Source organism: Amblyomma americanum, chromosome 8, assembly GCF_052857255.1.
Source record: "Amblyomma americanum isolate KBUSLIRL-KWMA chromosome 8, ASM5285725v1, whole genome shotgun sequence".
Classification (NCBI taxonomy): Eukaryota; Metazoa; Arthropoda; class Arachnida; order Ixodida; family Ixodidae; genus Amblyomma; species Amblyomma americanum.
In genome coordinates this window covers 116,676,419-116,700,958 of record NC_135504.1, presented here as the reverse complement: position 1 = coordinate 116,700,958, position 24,540 = coordinate 116,676,419, and the positions used below count along the sequence as shown (strand labels likewise).

The 24,540-nt window shown below is 45.7% G+C and overlaps 1 protein-coding gene across 1 annotated transcript; it reads right to left on the bottom strand.

Annotated features, from left to right (window-relative positions):
• Nucleotides 1-736: 736 nt before the first annotated feature.
• On the bottom strand, nt 737-24,248 carry LOC144102693 (lysosomal alpha-glucosidase-like). Its single transcript, XM_077635890.1, has 10 exons — nt 24,213-24,248; nt 23,305-23,441; nt 19,888-20,064; nt 17,373-17,488; nt 16,128-16,339; nt 13,614-13,691; nt 5,706-5,815; nt 2,909-3,045; nt 1,762-1,955; nt 737-745 (listed from the first exon to the last, which is right to left on the bottom strand). The coding sequence occupies exons 1-10, from the start codon at nt 24,246-24,248 to the stop codon at nt 737-739; spliced, it is 1,206 nt and encodes a 401-aa protein (XP_077492016.1).
• Nucleotides 24,249-24,540: the final 292 nt, after the last annotated feature.

Genomic DNA, 24,540 nt, shown 5'->3' with positions numbered 1-24,540 from the left:
TCTCTACTTAGGATTATGAGCTTATGGTGTTTAAAGTCCCAAAGCGACTCACGCTATGGGGGACGCCGTAGTGGAGAGCTCCGGAACATTTTCTACCGCCTGTGGATCTTTAACGTGCCGTGAAATCGCACAGTACATGGGCACCTGAACGTTTCCACTCTATCGATATTCGACCTCCGCGGCCAGGATCAAACCCGCGTCTTTCGGCCAGCAGCCGAGTGCCATAACCACACAGCCACCATGCCGGCTGACTAAGGGCTTTGATACAAAAACCGCAAGATGGGAATGAAATGTGAGAACAGGGCAGCTCAAGAACCAAGACGGGAAATGAATATTCTAGAATGTTTGTTTCAGAGCAACAATGAAATATTCTTTCGTATTTTTAGGGGAACTCCGCAAGACAAGGGGCGGGGGAGGGGGGGGGGTTCAGTGAAGCGACTGATCGCCACCTAATTTCCACCGCCGTGCAGCAGTTTGCTACAAATGAAACCTACGCATTCTCTCAAATGCGCACCGCACGAAAAACCTTCTCCTGGCTGGCTCAGAAACCTGCCTTTCGGCTAGGAATCTCCGAGGCATCCGCTCTATCACTTGAGCTATTGCGAATGCCGTAAGCAGTCGTAGGTGTGAAAGCATTCAGTCGAGGCATGTTGCTCCTCTATGAGTCTAAAAAAAATTCGTCCACTAACCCTCATTCAATACTTGGGAGTCGTTCTTCAAATGCATTGCTGTAGTGTCACTGCTCCTGCGAATTGTGAGCAAATTCGGGCAGCACAAAGTTGACTACATGCCCTGGTCAGTATGTTAACTAGTAGAGCGAGTGCGCCAGAGAAGTGGCTCAATTCCCGGAGCCAGAGGTATATTTTCCAACTATAGGATAGGTCGAAAAATAGGCTATTGCTTTCGTGCGTAGAGTGCGGCTAAACTTGGATATTAGTTGTGTGTGGTCAGTGGATTGTGTATAATGTAAAATAAACATGAACACGTAAAAAGAACTACGCAAACATTACAGAGCGTTCAAATACCGCAGTAATTTCAAAGGTTACATGGCAGCGTATATGTCACGCTGAAACTAACTTTTTTCCTGTAGTGTTGAAAGCATGCCAACAATTGTTGTCTTCGCTTTGTAATTATTTTTGTCGCATTCAACACATTACGTGCCTATTTATAGTTGTTAAATTGACTAAATACCCACATTTTTGCACATTCATATTTGAAACTTTTTTTGCAATTTATATCCCGTGATGAATCTGTTAGTGATATGCTAGTGGAAATCAGGAGGAGGAAATGGGCTTTGGGCAGAGCATGTAAAGCAAAAGCAAGATAACCGCTGGTCCTTGATGGTAACGGAGTGGATTCCAAAAGAAGGCAAGCGTACCAGGGGGCGGCAGAAAGTTCGGTAGGCGTATGAGATTAAGAAATTGGCTGGGATACGGTGGCTGCAGGTGGCACAGGACAGGGCTAATTGGAGCGACATGGGAGAGCCCTGCGGTGGGCGTAGTCAGGCTTATGATGGTGAGCCTTTAAAGTGTGCATGGGCACGCGCCAAATGGTGGGTCTATATTACTGGCGAAAATTCATTATCACCGATGAGGTCAAAGATCCTCCGCATTTTTTTTAGATGTTGTTGACAACCTACATTACATTGAAGCGGGAAACCAGCGACCACGGAATTTGTGTTTAGCAGGCCGCAACGGGCTGCCTGATTTGAGGGTCAATATGCGGTTTGCATTGAAACATACCTTCGCCGGCGCACCTTACCGTGCGGGAACCGCCTAGTGCTTCCAGCTTCGTTGCGGCCTTTGGCAACTCCACAACTTGCATGACGGGCAAGAAGGCCGCCAGGTAGAGCCACAGGCAGCAGAGGGCGAGAGTTCTGTCGCCGTGGGCCTCACTGACCATGCACGGAGCGATGCCCAACCACGGTAGGCCTAGCATGTTGAAGAGCTGCAGATCTGCACAATTTATGAACGCACGTTCGAAGTTCATACTTTATGATGAAAAATAAATCTGTCACCTATCCATCGCCGAAATGAGTAAGGTACTATTGGAGACCGGAGCAGCGAACACTGCCCCTCCCCCCTTCTCCTGCCTCCAACCAAGGGAAGTAGAGCTCCACAAGTGCATCCTACGAGATTCGCTTCATAGTGGTCAGCTGCGCAGCGGAACTCGGGCGTATCCTTAGGGAACTGGGCGCGGTAGCTCGTTATACCAAAGATTTTAAACGCAAACGCCACAGCAATGACAAGAACGGGCAGCACATGAATCACAGCTGGTTATACTTACGAAAATCGCTTGCAAAATTACAGAAAGACCGACACAAAGAACAGTAACATTACAAGTGCAGGTACAGGCGCGGACAAAAGTAAACGGAGCACGCTATCGTCTTCCAACATGTTTCGCCAGTTGCCTAATTGAAACTGCCGACAATGTTGCATGCATACTGGTAGGGGACGCCAGTGCGATTTCTCATGGACGAAAAGTTTCTTCACTCCCTATAGGGAAGGCGTGTTTGCACTTAGAACGAAATAGCGTGCTCCGTTTACTTATGTCCGCCCCTGTACCTTCTCTGTTCTCTTTATCACCGATCCTGTATGCTCTGCTGTAGAGCTGTAATTGGGAAGCCGATTTCAGGTGTTGCTAGTTGTTACAGACGGCGCTACGAAGCCTCGACTACGACTACATTAAGGCGGCATTGTTCAAGCAGGACGAAGTTGCTAACAGACTTATACTAACCTAAAAAAAAACATCGGGTAAACCTTCATATCCATTGCTGAACCAGAAAGAAAGCTGCACGCAAACAGCGTTTACCCGCACGTCGCTGTTATGGCAATTCCTATGCTACTTAATCGCCGCGATGAATGCAAGAAGGGCTACTGGTGCAAATGCAGCGTCCCGTTTCTCTCACCTCGGATAGCTCTTTTCAAGTCGGAAGTGCCATTGCCGCGGTTGGAAATCCAGTAGGCGCTGAACTTGCCGATTCCGGGAAACGTGTTGCCACTGACGACCAATGTTTGTCTTCGGCCGGTATGGGCGGTTATTGCGCTGTAAATAAACGGAGCGAATAACTGCGTCTGAAGTGTGCTTTCTATGGCCACGACAAAGCACGTGCAGGCACTACCTGAGTGTGTTTTACTATACTGATCCCTTTTCTAAGCATTACGCCTCGTGAAGTCGAACGTGGTGTGCAGTAAAGTCGAATAAAATGTGACTTGTTTTACACGGTTAGGCTGCTATTACTGGCTTTCTCGTCGTCGTCGCCGTTGGCGTAACCGGTGCGTGCGTTAATAGACACATTTAGCATACCGTGTACCGTGCTACCGTTAGCGTCACCGGAATACCAGGAGCCCGCCCACCACCAACGCACATGCGCAGATCGCCTCGGCGGCCCCAGATGGCGCCACCTACACGGCAGCTGCAAACACGCCTACCGCATCGAGACCAATCAGCGCGGGCTCACTGGCAGTGGGCGGGATCCCGGTACTCCGGTAACGCTAACGGAAGCACGGTACACGGTATGCTGAAGTTGTCTATTAACATACGACCGGTGGGGGAATGATCCACCGGTGATTACCGCACTCACGTTATATCACGGTCAACCTGGCTCGTATAAGCCTGCGGGTGGCTCTGTTTGGGACAGCCGCCAGCCAGTGCAGAAGAGGTGCATCAAGTGACCTCTACATTTGTGCGATATGAGGTCACTGTATCTTCTCTACCTGAAAATGCCCCCAAAACTAAATGCCTAAACAGCTTTCGCTGAGTCTCGCGTTACAGAGTTGTAACCGTCCTTTGAGTTTTTTTTTCTGCCTGTTCCAAAGAAAAGCATACTGCACTTCATTTCATTTATCTTACAGACATGGTACAGACCATGCTAAACGTGAATTCACTCTGTAGCTGAGAAAGCCTTAGCCCATCCTTATGGAGCGTACACAAGGTAAGGACGCAAGTTGCGACGAAGTCGATCCAATTTGAAGGTCTTCTTGATGTGTGTTACCCTTTGACAAAAAGTATGGTGGAGCTGCCATAAAAAAACGTAAACCAAACAGTCGAGAATATCATTGGCTGGCGCAAACCCTAGATTACAACCTTCTCTTCCTTCAAATTTTAGCGCAGTACATATATTTCAGCGCGCGGACGCCGAAATTCACGATCAAATGTCAGCAAAACAAAGAAAGCGGGAGTTTCGTGTCTGTTCGCAAAGCGTTAATAATGAAACTACTAAGTGCCAAGTAGAGTGCATGAAAGCATGAGATACATTCGACCGCCGTAGCAATGCGGCAGGCGAGTGCACATTTACATATTTTGAAGTATGTCATTAACACATAGGTAAAGGATATTTCAGATTCAAAACTAGTTCATCAATGCAATCTAACTAAAATACGGCAGCGCAGTGCAAGGTTAGCCAACACTCTTTAGATATTGATATAACAGGCTGCAGCCAGCAAGTCTAGAGAGATGCTTAAGTTTGGAGTTTCAAGTCTCAATGGCGTTTGCTTGAAGTTAACGCTACGATGAAACAGGCATGTGATACTAACGAATACATAATACTAATACGGAATGCGTAATAACGTAATCCTAAAGAATGTTAGTATTACGACCCCAGATATGTTCTCATCAAACCGCAAAAAACATATTTGAACATTGATGACAGACATCACAGCAACTCTACCTGGTGTTTCGGGGATTACTTTCAATAATCCTCAAAAACAGGTTGTTCCGGTTAAAAATGCGGCTCTTTCAGCTTAGTATTACCAGTGTGGGCGGAAACCAGAAAACCGGTGAATTGTGTTAAGAAGCTAGTTAACTAATGTCTTATAAGTAACTTTCTAACCAGTTCAGGTAGACGCTTAGTTTTAATTGATACATGTTGCTGGTCGTTTGTAATAGCGATACCCGTTTTTAGAGTTTCGAAAACGCGATTATCCCTGGCGCTATGCATCGACGAAATTTGCTTCTTATTGACCAGTCCCGTACATTTGAAAAGTTGCTTCGCCTGCATGCTTTCTGAAAGCACATGTAATTCGGTAGTCTAATTTTGTCGAGCCAAAGTACCGAGGAAAATCGTGTTTTCGAAATTCTAAAAACTGATGTGGCTACTACTAACGACCAGTCATAAATCACTATTAATAACTAGATGCCTAACTCTACTAGTTGCAAAGTTAATTATTAAAAATTAGTTAACCCCTTTAATATTTAGGAAGATTCACCGGTTTCCTGGTGTCCACCAAGACTGGTTATACAATGCTGAAAAGCCAGATATTTACCTCAAAAAGCCTATTTTCAAGAATTGAGTCTTCCCTGAAGCATATGGTACATGGTATATGGTATGGTATGGTAAGCTATGTTATGGTATATGGTATGGTATATTCCGGCGGCTATGTAGTTATGGCACTCGGCGGCCGACCTGAGAGAAGTGAGTTCGACCCCGACCGCGGTGGTCAAATTTCGATGGAGACGAAATTCTAGATGCCCATGTACTGTGCTACGTCAGTGCACGTTGAAAAACCCCAGGTGGTCGAAATTTCCAGAGCCCTTCACTACGGCGTCCTTCGCAGCCTGAGTCGATTTAGGACGTTAAACCCTTAGAAACCATAAACCAAACCTGGTATATTCCGCACCTTTTCAAAACAGCGTGTATGCTTAATTATTGCAGAGCTTCGTACACACGAAATATACACGGTTGCATACACAGTCTTGTTGCTCACCCGTAGGCGCCTTTAGCCATGAGATAGACGTAGGCGTTCCGTATGCGATCGTATCGGGAGATGTAGAGTCGGGCATCACCGCACAGGTCGTCGGGCCGCATGCGAACGTCCTTTTTAGAACAAGCGCTGCTCCTATTAAGCCTGAAGACGCAGCGTGGCCGCTCGATCGACTGCGTAGTTTTACAGGACGACGAGATAATGTTAGAAGGATTTATCATGTGCCACATCATAAACATTCAATCCTGATATTTCTGCAGCAGCAGCCCTCTGCTCCGAAACATTTCCAGAATTAATGTAATTGAATTAATGCAATTGTCAAGGTCATGAACAGACAAGTTCCAGCATGTGAGAGGTAGCAAAACATAACAGTGCAAAGAATTAGTTAATTATCTACGTATTTAAACAATGTATTAACTTAATCCAATTGTCACCTCACGTGTTAACTTGCGACCGTGGTTCAGACCGAAGGTATATATGCACCTTCAGTTGAATGCTTTAAGGGCACAGGGTAAGGTAAAATTAGAAAAAAATCGTTTTTTTTTTCTTTTGGAATTTTAGAAGTTCAATTCTTTCTGCACATGTTCCATGATCGCACTTTCCTCAGAAAGCCATATTTACGGCTGAAAAACGCTTTTTCCGAAACCAAGTAGTGAGCGGCCACGCCCCCTTTCAGGATTAACGTCAATTTTTTCAACCAAAAATCCACCACCTGATTTCAAAACTTGTCTAAAATCAGCGACATATAAAAAATTGTCTGGGAACTATTGTACAGCTCCTCTTTTTTAGCCAAGACAATCCTGAGACGCTTTGCACGTTTTTTCCACGTTTCTGCAACCTTCATGCAGCTGCGTCCGAGTGCTATCCCTTTCGATCAGTATTGTAAATTGTGCCGGTGTTGGTTGCTGCTGATAAGTTGTGATGCCCAGGGCAAAGAAGGCCTTCGTCAGGCGTGAATTTCACGACAACCGCTACGCTCATCGTGAAAAAGCAAAAGGATGCCCACGACCGAATGAGATCCCGAACGCCGAACGCGCCAGCTCCTCGACATCGAAGCTTTCAAGATTTTCTCTGTGCTTCCAGGAAGAGGATGTGCTACAGAGCAGCAGCCAATATGCCTTAATGGACATGGACGGCACTTGTGCCGCAATTACACAGATTTGTGTGTGCAGAGAGTGCGGTGGAAGTGTTGAGCTCATCGAAATTGTGACAAAACGGGTAGGTGTAGCAAGCGTTTACAGTTTGAACTGTGAAGTGTGTAGTGCCGCACAACGATTTGAGACGTCGAAGAAAACTACTTCTAGCCTCTATGAGGCCAACCTCAGGTTAGTGTATGCCTTGAGGTCCATTGGTAAGGGAATGGCTGCAGGAAATATACTCTGTGCTATGCTAAACCTTCCTAAGCCGCCGACAAAGTTTGCGAAATACAATCAAGAGCTTCTAGGTCACATCGAAGCTGCTGCTCAGGAGTCGATGAAAAGGGCAGCTGACGAAGCTGTGCAGCTGAATGAGGGGGATAAAGACATCGCAGTTGCTCTTGATGGAAGCTGGCAGAAGCGAGGCCATACTTCCAATAACGGCATAGTCTCTGCGACCAGTGTAGACTCTGGGAAAGTGCTGGATGTGGAGGTTTTGTCTAAAAGTTGTCCAAAGTGCAGCATCAATGGTACAAACAGTGACCCCCTTCATAGAGAGGTGTGCCAAAGCAACTACCAAGGCACCAGCGGTGGAATGGAAGTCGCAGGAGCACTGAAAATTTTCGGCAGGAGTGAGGAGCATCACGGCGTTCGATACGTCAAATACCTTGGGGATGGTGACAGCAAGGCTTTTATGGCTGTGAAGGCACAAATGCCATATGGTGATTCCGTTGAAATATCCAAGGTTGAGTGCATAGGGCACGTGCAAAAAAGGATGGGCACAAGGTTACGAAGGCTAAAAAAAGGAAACAAAGCAGGAAAACTCTCTGATGGAAAGAGCCTCTCGGGCCGAGGCCGACTGACTGATGCAGTAATAGACAAGCTCCAGACGTACTATGGTTTGGCCATCAGAAGAAATGTAGGAAACCTGGATGAAATGCGAAAGGCCGTTTGGGCAACCTTCTTCCACTTATCGGCCACAGACGATGACCCATGCCATGGACTTTGCCCAAAGGGACCTGATACGTGGTGTGCCTTCAACAGAAGTCAGTCAGAGGGCAAGTCATTTTTCCACAAGAGTTTGCCTGCATCTGTCTTGGAGGCTATCAAACCCATTTATAGGAAGCTATCGAAGGCTGAGCTCCTAGAGAAGTGCCTGCATGGGCGAACTCAAAATGCAAATGAGTCGTTCAACCATGTTGTTTGGGAACGCGCGCCAAAGAATGTGTTTGTTAGGCTTCGGACCCTACGGATGGCAACACTGGATGCTGTTCTTTCATTTAATGATGGTAGCATCGCACGGGCCAACATTTTGAAGGCGTGTGGATTGAACCCAGGGAGCAACACCATCAAGTGGCTGAGGGAAGCTGACCATAAGCGCATGTACTTTGCGGACCGAGCAACACGACAGCTTACAAAAGAGGCCCGACAGTCAAAACGACAAGCCGAAAAGCGAAAAAATGACGGCGACAGTGACTACGAAGCAGGGGGCTATTAAACCAATTACTATGGAGGCGTTTCTGCGAATAAAAAATTGTTTTTCACATCTTTTTTCTCTTTACGCTTTATTATCTCAAAACAGTGTTTTTTCTTACAAAGGTAGCATTATTTCCAATGCCTTTCAAGACAGACGGCTGATTCTTTTTTGCAATCATCTACATAAGTGTTGCCAACTACTGAACTAGAATTAAGCAATTTCACTGAGCAGTTATTCAGTTATGAATTTTGAAATGCGCAAAGGCCAGATTTGTGTACTACCGGAAAAAATTTTATTAAAAATCGAATTTTCAACACACTTCAAATACTCTAGTTCAGTGAAAAGAGCACAAAATTTGGCAAACAATGATATACGTATTATTAGGCTACTGTAATTAGTTAGTGAGAAACATGTACCTCAACATGGCCTAAAATGCATGGGAAGTATAGGGCTTACCCTGTGCCCTTAAGGCGTGGTAGAGCTGTCCATCGAGCTGTCGAGATCTGAAAGCTACTTCGTCCTTTCCTTTCCTCAAAAACATTTCGTTACCACAAAACACACGCTTCCGCATTCCTCCATGTGGGCGCACTTCAGTGCCCTCAGAATTTTTTTCTGTCGTACACAGTTAAATATTATATCAAATGCGTGCTGCATCTGGCAGTTTTTCACAAAAACGCATCCATTCTGTTTCAATCTTTATATTTTAGGACTTTTTTAATTCCACGCTGACACACCATGTATGTTGCCTTAGCGCTTCAATGGCACGTCATGCGTGAGTTTTAAATCATGGTACTGATTGTTTTCTGCATTTTAATATTTGTGCTGAGTTTTATAAACCATAAACACTCGTTACTGATCACGATTATCTACTTACAAGTTTCCTACGCGCAATTCCCTATAGGTATACTATATGCCTCATTTTTCCGATATAGTTACCACTACTGGCAAAATGCAAGGAGATTAATCTTCTGTCCCAGATTCTCAGTGCTTGGGTACAGCAGGTGTAAAAATTTCGTGTTCATAATAATAAGCAAACCGTGTCGAAAAGACACCGCACAAAGAGGCTTAAGCCATTGCGTTGCCAGGCAGTTACACTGGAACACTTCCACGGTATCCATACTGACTTCGACGGTGATTAGTTGTATAATGACGTCATCCGAGTAATGAGTGGTACGCACGAAGGTTTCATTTAGTGCGGAATAGACGGTGTATTCGACAAGGAAGACCAGCTTGCACCACTCCCTTGTGGCTACAGGGTGCGTCACGTCGAAAAAGGTCGCCACTGATCCGTCGCTTTCCTGTGAAAATAGAGGTGCACAGGGTGGACGGATAAGAGGATGGAAGGTGTTCTTTTTCGCCTCATAACTACGCAACAAGATGCAAATAAGAGAGGGAATCAGGCCAGCTGATACTCACAATCAGTTTGTATTTAACAAGAAGAAACCACACAAAACTTCTAGCTTGATTCAAATGTTCAGAAAACCTGGCGATCACTAGCTTGGCTGTCACGCAAAGATGACCAAAATGCTCTCTAATACATGGCTTGGCTTCCTTTTGTACTCTACGACGGTTAATGCTTAGAGGAATCCCCCAAATGTTTAGGGATTCCTCCAAACTTTTGTCCAACACTGTTCCCAATTAGACTTATTGATCGATTCGCTCTTGCCGCACCATAAGCTTGCCGTCCCGTTTAGCTCAATTGGTAGAGCGACTGCTCCGGTCTAGCGGTGGTCCCGGGTTCGAACCCCGGACCAGTGCCTTCGCTTGGGTGGATGCCAATGAGTAGTGACTACCTTTTTTTACTCCTTCGTTTAACTGGTCCATTTTCTTCTTTTAGACCCGTGTATTTCTCTTGGCCACAAATGTTTTCTGGCGCACTGCTGTTTCAACTGTATCGCAAAGAAGGTCATCGGTTTATCTAAACATCTTCATCGCGAAATCTCGGGGAAAAAAACTTCGCGAAAGGAGAGGAGAGAAAATGTGCGGGGATTGCTTGGTAAATGCTAGAAAAAAAAGAAGATAGAAAACTAAGGTAGATCAAGAAAAAACGCAGCTTTTCCTATACAAGGACCCCTTCCAGCCAATCGCTTCGGCCGATCCAAAAAAACCTGCTCGCTTCACAATGCAGGGAGTGGCAGAAGAAAGACGAAAGCTCTATCCTTACATTGTCTGCAATAAGGCCGCCGCGGTGGCTCCGTGGTTATGGCGCTCGGCTGCTATCCCGGCTGACTTGGGTTCAATCCCGGCCGCGGCGGTAGAATTTCTATAGAGGCGAAATTCTAGAGGCCCGTATACTGTGCGATATCAGGGCACGTTAAGGAACCTCAGGTGGTCGAAATTTACGGAGCCCTTCTCTACAGCGTCCCTCAGCCTGAGTCGCTTTGGGACGTTAAGCTACATAAAGCAAACAAAACTAAGCATTATCTGCAATAGTATCTTCTATGCATTGTCACGCCACTCCCTGTATTCTAAACCTGCTATTGAAGGGAGCAGATTCCTGGGAATCGGCCAACACCAATGGCTGGAGGTTGGTATTTTCACAAGGAAGAGCCGCTTTTTCCTTGGCACAAAGCAGACTAACTGTAAAGATAAGTACAAGATCCTGCAGTTTCCTGCGCCGTATGAAGATCCAGGAGTTAAAAATGGTCGCAATAGCTACCATTTTTACACTTAGGCGAATCCTCGCAGATTCGCTTGTCAGGCTAGAGCCTTTCACTGAAGGAGAAACTGCTCTGTTGAGTGTTTTATCCTACTGATCCTTCTTCGCGTCATCCGCAACGTCGCTTGGGTATCGACACGGCTTCAGTGGCAGCGCAGGTAGAAAGAAGGGACGAGATAGGATACAAGAGTGATGAGCGCTGACTTCCAACCGCATTTCACCAAACGGGCCGTTTTGATGCAGAAGGAAGTCAGAGTTTAATATGGTTGGAATTAGGTTCCTGGTGCTATGTTGTGGCGTCATGACGAGTGTTGTTTCCCCTTTGGTCTTTCCCCTTTTCTCGGATTTCACTCTTGCTGGTGTATAACCTTTGTCCGTTAAGTTCCGATACTGAGTTCCATTTAAAAAAAATGCGTTTAACATTGAAGTAATTTGTGCAGCACCCCTTCGAAATAGTCTTCTTTGCAGTCTATACACAGCTTCTAACGCTTATTGAGGTATTAGAAATGGTTGGAAAACGCTTCTTTTGGCACGGATGTCAGCTCCTTTATTGTGGCGTCTTCAATTGCCTCCACGCTCCAATCCAGCGACCCTTAAGGGCTCTCTTCACACGAGGAAACAGGAAAATCACATGGGGAGAGGGCAGGCGAGTATACATTCTGCGCGGTCTTGCGTTATCGTGGAGAAGTCTCCATTGTCCAGATGTCCATAAGTCAGGACGACGGCACCGCAGTGCATTGCGCATGTGTTGGAACACGCGTATATAAAACTACTGATTCACCATCTGCCCTTGTGGGACGAAATCGTGGTGTACGAAACAGAGCAAAAAAATATCTATCAGCACCGTCTTTGTTTTGGTCTTCAGTCGCCGCACCTTTCTCGACGCCAGAGAGCTTGTGGACCGCCATACGGCGCTCTACCTCTTTGTTTCAGGATCGTATTAAAAACGCGATGTTTCGCGTTCAGCAATGATTCCGTCGACAAATGCAGCATCCTTCTCTGCCTTGGAGAGCAAATCAGCACTCACTGATGCCCACGTGTCCTTCTGGTCTTGTGTGAGAGAGTGCGGCACAAGTCTGGCATTCAGCTTTCGCTTCCCCAAGATCTCACGCAAAATTTGGCAGCATGTTTTCCTACTAATGTCGAGAGCATCTGATAGCATGCTGACCGTAATGGTGTGGTCTTACTGTACGATTTCTTTAATCAGAGCCATGTTGTTTTCATTCCGTGCGGTTGAAGGGCGCCCCTACCTTGTGTCGTCTTCCACCGACGTTCCCCCCAGACGAACCTCTTGTGCCACTCGACAACTAGCGCCCGCGAGAATGTCTAGTTGCCATAACTGTCAGGAAGGAGCTCATGTATACGTCTGTGTGGCTGTTTTGCCAAGCTTCACAGAGAATTTTATGTTTGCACGCTGTTCGACGTGGACTTCCATCTCTTCACATTCACTCACACTAGAATGCGCAGACGACTAGTGACAACGTATTTTTCTACATGTTGTGCCATTTATCGGCTACTTCAGCAATTAACATGAATAGCTCAGGTTATCCCGAAAAAATGGCGCTACACATACGCACCAATATTTGTTTTGGGGAATCATTTCTAGAGAAGAAAATAAATCAGTCTCAAAACTTTGCGGACGATGGTTGTATTTATACGTGGCACGTTTAATGAAATAAACAGTTGGAAGCCAGCGCTCTTTACCCTTGTGTCCTAACCCATCCCTTCTTTCTACCGGCGCTGCCACTGAAGTCATGTTTAATCAACCAGCCCAACAAGCAACAATCTTGGTATCGACACCTTCGGTGCCTACTTTGCTTATTCGGCCCAAACTCTGAAACTTCCTTCCCCTCAGTAAAGAAGCCTTCATAGGACCGTTGCCGCCGTGTGCAAATCTGGGCCCGTCTTTACTAAGGGACCCCTCGGTAATGGTGTCCTTGGTTCTTCTTCAACTTTGCGCATACCGAAGCAACCTGCATGCGTCATTTCATCGCTCCTGGGCCAGGACGAGTGCTTCGCTAAACTGCTGTCTGAAGTGATCCTCGCTTGGGCATGCACAAGTTCGCTGGCAAGTGACCAGACTCGAGCATGGCGTGGACGCAACAGGCAGGAAACAGCAGCTTTGGCGGGCAGAGTAGATGGAAGCAGGAGTTCCTAGACCGGCCTAAACCATCATGTTTTGTGCTAGTCTCTGTGGATTTCGGCGTTGAGTTAACGAAACTAGAAGAAAGCTTCCAGGCGCCTGGTTATTAACGGGGCGATTCAAAAATGGTGTCACAAACTTCTTTTATTTTAGTGATTAAAGGCGTTCGCGTAATTCTTACGACGGGTGCCCTTGAACCGAGACATGCGACTTCCGTTCCTCAAATAAAGACTGGCAAGGGGCATTTTCAGATTACGCTGGTATCCTCCGTCAATTATTTACGGAAAGAGAGCCTAGCGATACGTTTTTATACTGTCGAAACTACTCTCTTCTTTTCTGTAGCTACTGACTCTCGAAGATAAATTTGTGGTGTGTTCTGCTAACTGGCACCTTGAATTTTTGATTGCAGTACAACAAAAATTACGTCGTATCTTCTGGCCTCAAAAAAAGGTTAAATCTTACATGCACGAAAGATCAAGTGCAAAGCAGCGCCTACCCTGCAGGTGTATGCAGTGCCATCTGCATCACGAACGAGGGCAGACTCGTCGAATCCCCTGTAGCCGCCTTCAGCAAGCTGCAGAGGAGGAACAAGCGCAAGCAAGAATGTAACGCAATGTCCAATGGATAACCATTTCGATTCATTTTCAGTACAGATTTAACTACAGTAAAGCGACATAGGTTGAGAAATTGCAGAAACTTTCAATAGGCAAATCCGTGATCTCGGTCGACTCGTGATTCTTTTGGCGGGTGTTACAGTTCAAAAGACGACATATATTCGCGATAGCGACTGAGTGCTCGCCTGCAATTCTAGATGGAGGAAGGCATAGCACTCGCATTGTGGTTGGATAAATTCCACCTTTATTTCAGTGCGCAGGCGAATGTTTTTTGGGCATGGAAAGCCACATTAAATATCAGTGGGCTCGTCAATTTTCGAAGCTAGAGACTTTTCTTGATGTTTATAATGCGTGATGTTTCTAATGATCGCACCCTTCACATCTCATTACTAAACCGTTTTAAGAGACGGGTGTACAAAGGCCGCATTCCATAATTTATTGGCACGTTTAGAGTGATCGCTCGGCAAAAGTGCAGTTAGAGACCTCTTCAAGAACGGAAAAGGAAGCTCCTAGAGCTGACCCTCTACGAAGTGTTCTACCCCCCGGCTATTTAACATTTTGATGGCTCGTCTTGCCTATGAATTGCAGAAAAGAAACGAACTAGATTTTAGCAGCGTTAAGAGTACAATGAAATGGCATTGCAGATCCCTCCCGTGCTCGCTTGCTTCATATCACGTTACGCCTACTATCGCACAAAGCCAACGCACCTCAGCGATGCACAGGTAGCATCAAGAACTACATTTGTTTGGGCTAGCAGACATCATCTACATCAGGCAGCATGCCCGCCTCGCGACCCAAAGGGAAGATGTTCGATTCCCACTTGACAATACTTTGTTTTTCTTTTCGGTAAAATGGCTTTTTTTTCTTCGAAGGGTGCTTTGTAATGGTGGCTGGATGCCATCACGACACTCTGGGGGATTAAGATGCATTGAAGTTGCCACTACGCCAGCGCCCTCTTGGCCAATCGGCTTTTTCGTGAACCGGACGGACGCCGATAGCTTTCCTCCGGAACAGGACAACTAAAGCTAACGCGTTGAAATCTCCGGCAGGTCCGTACGTCGGTATATGAAGGCGGCATTTACATTTGGTTTACCAGCGGCTGAAACAAGCGATTTGCCATAATAGCTCTACAAAACACATTCAGTATATGATAACCTCCAAGTTGCAGTATTTCCACTATCAAGGGATACGTCCGATTGCCAAGTTACTCAGGCTATGAGGGAACCGTGAAGAAGGGCTATGGAAAGTTTGACCACCTGGAATTCTGTAACATGTGCTGACATCGCAAAGTACACGGGCCTTTAGAAAGGAAAGGACGCAGTAGCTCTCAGATCTCGACATCTCGGTTGGCACCTCAATGGCGACTTAATGCATGCAACTGAAGATGCATATATCATCGGTTCGAACCCCTGTCGCAAGCTACCCTCCAACTACACATCTCGACATCTCGGTGGACACGTCAACCGCATCTTAACGAAAAATGTAGCCTAAGAAGGCATGCAATTGAAGGTGCATCTGTCATTGGTCCGTACCCTTGTCGCAAGCTAGCCTCCACCTTGACATGTAAGCTATATGCAAAGAGAAATGCTATGACATTACCCGGAATGATGCACGACCAATGGTTTCTCAAAATTTTGGTGAATGTATTCGAAAATAGTGCCAGTGACTGCCGACTGACAGTAGTGATGTTACCAGGTGATGACGTCACTACAGGAGACACATTTTGCGGACACGCTTTTGCGGACACAACATAGCCTACTAATACTTTCGCAATGAGAAGCTTGCTTGATGGACCGTGAGACGTGACTTTCATTCTCGTTAGGAGTACTGCGCTACGTTGTTACAGGGGCTGCTTTTAAGAGGCCACAGCCTAACGTAGCAATAGAATGAAACCAAAATTGTTCGACTTTCATCACGCAAAGAACGTTACTGCGTTAAAAATGACCGTCCTCGGACATGTAAGGTGTGATACGCCCGAGAGAAGCCTAATAACTCGAAATTGTTAACCACAGTTGCGTCTTTCTCTGAGTGTTTCTGACAGACCCCACAAATTAAAGCTTAACCAAGCACAACCATGTGGAATTTTCAATCCCTAGACTGATTATTTTTTTTTTTACGTCCTTTCAATTCAAACCTGTAAAATGCGCTAAAAACTCTGGATCACCGGATTGAAATTATTTTCAGTGTAACCTGACATCAGATACCTTGGTCTCACTGCCGCATGCATGCTCAAAAGGCGGGTAGCATGGATACATGCATTTATTTCTTTTAGGTGTTCTATGTTCTAATAATACTGCTCCGGAAGAAAGTATTCCCTTTCTCATTAAAATTCGGCAACCTAACGAGAGCCGTCAGCATTACCAGTCCTCCTATATTCACACTGACAGATAACATACCTCTCTGTCAACAATGTGCGTGAGGTACGGGAGCAGGACGGGTCCGTTCGCGGCGATCTGCGTCAATTCTTTGTTGGGCACGGGGGGAAGACCCACTAGGCGAGCGTACCGAGACACCACCTCGTTGGGGCTGTTCCCGAACAGGACAAAGAAGTCCAGAACACCTCCCGAGACTTGGAATGTAGCGGTGCCAGTCGGGGACAGCGTGAGGTCTGCGAGTGACACATATACATGAAACACGTATATACGGTATACGGTATGCGGTGGGCGCAAAGGACAGGATTAACTAGAGAGACATGGGAGAGGCCATTGCCGTTCAGTAGGCAAAGTCAGGCTAACGATGATGATGATGATGACGATGATGATGATGCAACAGAGATTATAGGTACCGCCGCGCGGGAAATGCCACGGGCTTAATGTGCTATGAAACCCAGAACCAAAACCACCCGCGTGCTGCGTGGTACTCTGTTTCGTGCACGTGGTGGAGAAGCAGAAGGACAAAATCAGCCCAGAGCTCACAGATACAAAGACTTATTTCTCTAGATCTTCCCAGTCTCTGCATCACATCCTTTTTTCACAGCGCAGTTTACGTTTCAAACAGGAGCCAGCGGGCTGCTACGAGTTTGCAAATCAGCCTTTGTTTGTGAACATTGGCTTCGTAATGAAAAGTGCCGTTCTCTACCAGCATTCATCTCTCTAACACGAATTGCTCACGGCTTAAGTATACAGCGTCGGGGGAAATACAGAATGTGGCGAAGATGCAGTGACGAGATGTTTATTGGTACTGTAATTATTTTTACGGCAATCAAAGTCGCAATACTCACTTTTGATGCTTGCCGCCTCAAAATATGCCGGATCTGCTTCAGCACCTTTCAGCAGAAGAGAATGGCGATTTGCCCTAATTTGAGTATAATTAAAGATATTTAGAGATTTTCTCGGCCTGTTAATACTGGAGTCAGTAGGAATAAATTTTTTTGAGCAATCGTGGCTAGAAAATGCGAAATACCTTTTAAAAAATAGAGGTGCTAACGCAACTTTGGAATGGTCATGCCCATACGAGCGTCTATAAATACAGTCGTTGAAACGTCTCGGTAAAACACTGTATATTTTTGTTCAACTTTTAGGTAGCCCCGACCTATGAACTTTGCATAGACAGTCGTCACGGCTTGGGCCACCTGTATATGCCTTAGGACCTACTGCCATTGAAAAACTCGACCAACGAGCGGCTCAAGAAGGTGCACTCACCCACATCGCAGCTGGTGCGCAGGAAGAGGCCCATAGTGAGTTTCAGGGTGACGAGTATCAAGAAGGGGTGCTCCGAAGCATACAAGCCGAGATCCTCCTGAGAGCGAAGTAGATATCTGAGTACAAACTGGCATAAATGCGGTATTTCTAAAACAAATGCGAATAGATGAAAAGGCTATTGCATGATAAGCGTAGATGGCCGTGAAGAAAAAAACCTACCAAGCAAATTTGATGTGTACAACAAACTTTTGGCAATTTAGACGGTGAATTTTCACTTGGCCCGGCATGTCACTCCTACAGCCACATCCCCATGCTCCCTACAATAGTATTCGTGCTGTTCTCTGCGTTAAGAGGCAGGGGAGTGCAGCAGCAATGCTGGAATTACAGCGCATGCAAACTTGTTTACTGTTGTATGATGGTGAATTTCCGTTCTCCTTCACCTGCGAAGTACTTCTGTGGAATTCGTTCCGAAGTCAAGTGCATGAGCCGCGCGTCACTGTATGAAAACCTCCAATAAAGCCCTGCCTTCGCCACGCCACCGTCACACCGCACCACTTTCCTAACTCTTCACCGCTTCCTTGTCGTAACTCGCTGGCGCAGCCCCAGTGGAAAGACCTACTTGCTTTGATGTGCCAAGCAGTCGCGTCCTGCGCTCTTGATATGAGACCACAATAAAGTGCTCTTCCTACTTCTTCCAGCAGCCATGTTAATAGTCATTTCTTTACCGGTAATCAAAATGAGACTATAGGATACAGAGGCCATGGATGCGGTAGAGTAAGCATTTGCATTATTGTTCCCATCGTGTAGAGCCCTCACCTTCGCTCTCAGGTTCAACCGTGCGAGCGCGTGACGTAATTTAGCCATCAGTCACCATGTGACACATTGTACCCCCCTCCAGTCTTAACAATCGCCTACCCGACACCTTCCACCCCCTCTTCGTCTACATTTTTGCACTGTCCCTCTTCCTCCTATTCAGTGAAAGTAGAAAGAGGGATCTCTCTCTATTCTTTGTAACCTTTCATCCGAGACTTGGGAACGACGGAAGGAAAAACAGGGTCTTTTTTTTCGGTGTGGGGCTTCAAATGCTAAAACAAAAACTAAAGTCTGCGTAATGTCAGTGGAAAGGGTACGCGGCGGTAAGCCGAAGACGAGCAATTTGTCATAGGTGAACGCAACATAATTTACTTGCTGCGTTCCGTTTTACGTCACTGCCCTTTCGTACTTATGTAGTCCAGCACACAAACTGGGGCCACAATAAACATTGTCCTGAGTGCAAGGCACATACTATCGCATCGGCAATCAAGCGAAGGACATGACAACGGCGTGACAATCCGACAATCCAGCGACCGCCTGTTTTGTTCTTCAATAGTTCGAAGCACTATGCCTATAAACTATAGCGCAAAATAGTTTGCTTCTCAAAGCTGTCGCCTCGTTTCTGACCGCAGGAGCACCACTAAATACACCATGCCAAACCTGCGGAATATTTCAAGCGAAAATTCTTAACTATTCCAAAAAGGAACTTATATAATTCACTGCAAATTCTTCTGGTACTCTCTCAACGTAGATCACTACCTTCAGAGCACTCAGGCAAAAGAAAATGTTCTCGAAGTGCATTATGACATCGCGGCTAGAAAGATTCCTGGACACCTTCTTGGTCCTACCTCAGATTTCACCCGAGGGATAGTTATCTGCAAAATCCTCGTGTGGTGCAGACAAGAGGATCGAAATATGGCATGAGCTATATTACGCAGCAAAGAGGGCGCTGGGTTTTAAAAGAATTAGCGCACGCCGTAGCGTTTTAACAGCGTTGTGTGGCGATGGAGCTCCTCAGACTAATATTTGTTTTCACAGCGAATTTGGTGTATATGCCATTGTATACTTTTCTCTGTGTTAGACGGCGCCGGCTTCTTGTTTGCAAAACACAAATGTGTCTGCGTCACGCGCTGATCTTTTTCTGATCTATATGTTTTGTTCAATTTCATCAGAGCCTGTCAGAACACGTGTAATGGGCCCTCTCCATGTTACTTTACCCAGCAGCATCGAGGAAAGACTTCGATGTGCAGCACTATCGGGGCAGCAGGGTATAACACCACCCGGCAGATTGGGAATTACATAAGAATCACGAAAAAATCTGCATACGATTACAAATGAGGTCTTATTAGAACCCAGCTAGTCTTAGCCAATGTTATTTGCGACATTCTCAGATAGATGGCGGTTATATCAGGGTAGGGCAGATCTTTTACACATTGTATAGATTTTACCAAACATGCGACATACACAAAGAAAAACAGGGTATCTTTGCGAGACTCTAACGCATTGCTCACACACTGAGACTCAGCTGAGAATCGTCCGACTGGCCGAAAACGTCGCCTAGGTCCAAGGACTACAGGCCGTCGTCGCGGCGGATGGGCTGAAGCCAAATGTGTATCTATCGGAAAATTAAGTTGCCTACTACTACTACTGTTCACAATCCCAGGCAATGCCAAATCCGCTCCCAAAGAGATCCCATTCGTACCTGTCTGGCATCGTTCTCTGGGGGCTTTTTGTAGAACGTGTGCCGGCTCCACTCAGTGGCGTTGGCGAAAGGGACACCGTCTCGCCCCTGAGACCGTACACGATCTGGCTTGGCAACTCGACGACAACCTGCTTAAGGTCTTCAATGTGGATCAACTCATGCAGGCGAAAGCGCTTCCTAGAAAAGGGGGGAAAATGGAATGCCAATTTTTAAGCGAGAGACAAATTGTTGAATAAATCAATGACTCGATCAGTCGATCATTCACTTGGTCAACATAGGCACCAGTGGGTTACGCAACAAAAACGAAGATATAGTCTCTCAAACTAGCAATACACTGAACGCTGGAGAGAAACTGTGGCTTGAAGCTTTGTCGTTAGAAGGCGGGAAGTTTCTGGGTAGTTGAGGACAAGATGTAAGACGCGAGAGCCAATTTGTCGTCCCAAAAGATGCCTGGCATATATCATCGAATGTTGTGGCGCACGTCTGCACGACTTTAGCCTAATACCAGTCGATATACTTCATGTCGAAAAATAGTAAATAATTATCTCTCTTCACAACATAGAAGTAGATCTTTTGACATCGTTGTTCCGTAAAATAAAATCTCGATGTAATGTGTCCTCCTTAACAGCGCAGTACTATAATTTGAAATAAAAGATATAAGGGAAACACAGGATAAACGAAAGGCTCCCCGTAATTGTTTTAGTTGAAATTGCCGTCAGCTTTGGAAATCGCGGGTTAAGAAAAACAGTTTCAAAGTCATTTCTGAAAGAATGACGGCCTGTGGAGCTGGCATGTCCTCTTACAGTGCTGCCATTCCTAATAAGCTCCTTTTGCTACGAAAGCTGTTTGTCAGAATACTTCTGGGCGCCACGTTGTTTTCACGCCGGCATCCACGAAAGCATACCATGTGTAAACGAAATTTCATCACCTGCGCTGGTCGCAAAGATTGCGGTCTAGGAGGACGCGATCCAAAATGCACAAGGTGGGCCTCCACTTTGTTGGAACACTTGAGCGCGTTGATATGCGGTATGCGCAGCAAGCGGAGGGGAAGCACGGCGCTGTTCGTGCACTGCCAGGCGCTTCGGGATTTGCGGCAGTGAACTCTCGCGTCGTCTTTACAAGCTCTCCACGAACGGAGTTGCATCGGTCGCCCAACCTCACTCTAATATGTTCAGGCCTAGTGTTGCGGATTTTTAAGCGAGAGCATGAAGATGGAGCTTAGGAAACATGAAATGGTCGATGGTTTATGGGGGTTTAACGTCCTAAAGTGACTAAGGCTATGAGGGACGCCGCAGTGAAGGGCTACGGACATTTCCGCCGCAGTTAAGGGCTACAGAAATTTCGGCCACCTGGGCTTCTTTTTAACGTGTACTGAGAAAGCATGAAATATTACCCGATGTGTACCTCAGGAGAGGGTGAATACAAACAAATTGGAAAGTGGAGGACAACTTTCGGTAAAATTCCTGTTCCCACGTTAGGGTACAAAGCGTGAAGTTCACAATGTTTCCTAATCCACCTTCAGGCAGCGACTCTGCATTCTGGATATCGCTTCTCCTGAAGATATTACTAGTTAAATCTGCTCAGAAAACACGTACATCAGTATAGACGAAATAAAGAGGTTAGCGCAAAGTACTCTGGGCTCGAGCGCAGTGTTAAGTCGAATTGTTTCTTCTGCCCATTCCATGTGGCTTCGCACTATTGAAGCCTAAAAGTGGGCAGAAACTCCGCACTCTTGACCGTGCTACGAAGTAACACCGTTGTCGAAGGCTATGCGCAAAATAAATGGGGCGCTCTAAGCAGTCGTTCAAGGTCGTTTTCTTCTCTAAGTGGTTTTATGCCATATCATGCTCTAGAGTGCAGTTTCTCATCTCCTCAGCTGGCCTTTTTAAATTAAATACGTACTTGCCTATGCATAACAATAATAATGATTACACAGGGAGAACCACATGCAACGCTTTGTTTATAATCATATAACATTATCGAGATTCCGAAGCAAAATACTTATGGCTGAGGTCGCAAAATTGTTATGATGCATTCAGAACACCCGCAATTGGTTCTTTAGATATTCAGTTAGAAAGCCTACTTTAGCTTATATCTCAGCAGGAAACTGATGTACAAGCCGGCGGTACCAGTGATAATTTCGCGACAAACGTTGTCATTTTGCGTGGCTTCCAACATGTGTTCATGATTTCTATTGTTTAATGTTCTCCGGTAATCTTGAATGATGGTTGTTTCATCGCAAACCTTTTTACACACGTCTAAAGTGGTGGGCGCAAACACAACTCCAACGTTACGTCAGATTTTATAGCGCCCATGTAGATCAGGTTATCACCATAAGCATGTTTGTGGGCAATCTCACGATGCACTTGCGTGGTTATAGTTAATTTTTTAAAATATCTAAGGTCACAGAGTGGTGGCTACCGCCAGTCGGTGGATGTCACTAGCTGATAATGCTTTAGTAGCAGATAAATGCCGCGGTAATGAAGCACAAAGCACCATGACGGTTGAATGCGGAAATGTGTTTAGAGGTCTCTGGAAGGCAGCAATTGCGGCAGAGATTAATTTCCGAATATGGCTTTCTGCACAAGGTTAGCAGAACAATCGGTGCTAAAAAATAAAGCAGATGTAGTTTTATGAGCAGCTCTAAAAGAAAAAGGCAAAACCATGAATGAGGAGTGCTGCGAGGGAAAGGCTGGACATTGTTTGAAGCTAGGAAATATGAGACTAAGTCTTGTAGAAGGAATTTATGGTGAAGATTGGTGGAAATAAATTAGACTCGGAACGCTAGCTCATCCCTGAAGAACCCAACCAGAAAAGGAAATATATCGCATCCAGGACACCGGAACGTAGAATTAGAGAGCTAAACACCGGGTCCAAATGAGTATGTGCGTGATTTAGTATATTCCTTTTTGAGCACTCCGCTATGAACTTCAGTATATGGGGCCAAATCTAAATCCGACAGTAATTACTGCGCGATAATTGAACAGGCAGTCCTATTTTCTTTCAGGGGCACGCTAACAGAGTTGAAAGCGTAAAGTTACTTTAATTAGCCGAATGTGTATCAATACCAGCAAGATTACATTATTGTGAATTTAGGATTAAGAGATAGCGAAAAAAAAAACGTGCGTGCGAGTCTGGCAACTATAAAAATTCCTAGGAGGTTTTGTGACAGAAACAATGACGAAACTTCTATTCTTTTGAAAGAACTCAGTAGAAGTACCACCTAAAAAGCATTTTTATCGGCACTTTATTGGCAGCCCTGCTGAATCCAAGGCAGCAATCAGTAAGGTTGGCAAAGTTTGCTTAAAAAAAAAACTCTTGAACATTGTCATTCCGCGTCGCGTGCTAGCGCCTCCTTTTCAAAGGACGCTTTCAACGTTCATCCATGCATTCTGCAAAGGTGAAATTTTTACTTACGTGTAATTCGGGAAACGCGTCGAGGCGACAGACAGAGTGGTAGAAAGGTGAAATTTGTACGTGGCGGCTCCCACAGGACCACTCTGCGCGATCGGCGGCACTGGGGTCTTGAATTCATTCAATGTAGGGTCGCGGATCTGCGTGAGAAGAAATGAGAGAAAAAAATGAGTAATCGCTTTAGAACAGCGCCATATTAGCTCTCAGCCACTTCACGAAACCTCCTTCAGCCGCGTTTTTTTGTTTTTTTTAATATAAAATGATACAGGGAGTGAGCCTCTACTTTAAATGTTGTCCTAAAACTTCTAGTGATTCTGAGACTTCTGCGAGTTTCCCATAAGGTTCACAAGTTATCCGTTTCTCAGGTAACGTGTGGTTATCCGCGGGCGCAACTAAACCAAATGAGCGGTTATATTCTAAGTATACTGCTCAGATGCACAGCGTCAAAAAGGCCTTCGTTTCAACCTTTGCTGCAACACGTTCCTGTTGAGTTGTACTGCAGACGGTATGGCTCGGAGCTATATTGTTCTTAATGAAGTTATTAGGAATTCTTTACCATTCATATTATATTCCGTGTTTTAAACATGCGATTCGCAAATTTCTTCTAATAAATGCCAAAATGAGCCCGTATTCATCTTGAAGTACACGTGAACAGAATCGCGTTTTCCATCGACAACTGAAGTTTGCTCCAGTGACATCAAGATTTACGGAGCTCCCGAAAACAACGGAAGCGAAATGCTTTCATACACGCACTTCGAAATCACTTAACGGGACTGAACGCTGTTACGTGGATGCCACGCCTGCTACTCAGTTGTCTGATAAACCGGACACAGGATTGGTTGCCGGATCTTGCCAGGATAGAGAAAGGACTTCCTGGCCCCTAAGAGGCAGAGGTTTCAACGGTTACTCACCCGCAGCCGGGGTATTCCGTAGGCGAACTCCTCCATGTTGACGGTGACATGCTGGGATTCGTTCCGATGTAAGACACCACGTGCGGAGGGCAACTTTGAGAGAAGCAGTTGCGAGTCCCCTGGCTGAGTCCCGTCTTTCGAGAAACAATCCCAGGTCACCAGGTACCGAACGGTGTAAAGGGGGAGCACGCATGATGGCGCCACTGCAGTTACGGAAAGCCTATTTAGTAAATTGAATTAAGGAATGAAATGGGGTCTATCATGCATAATTACAAGTCTAGTATATCTGACCTGATTATCTTCCTGATTATCTATCTTCCCATTACAT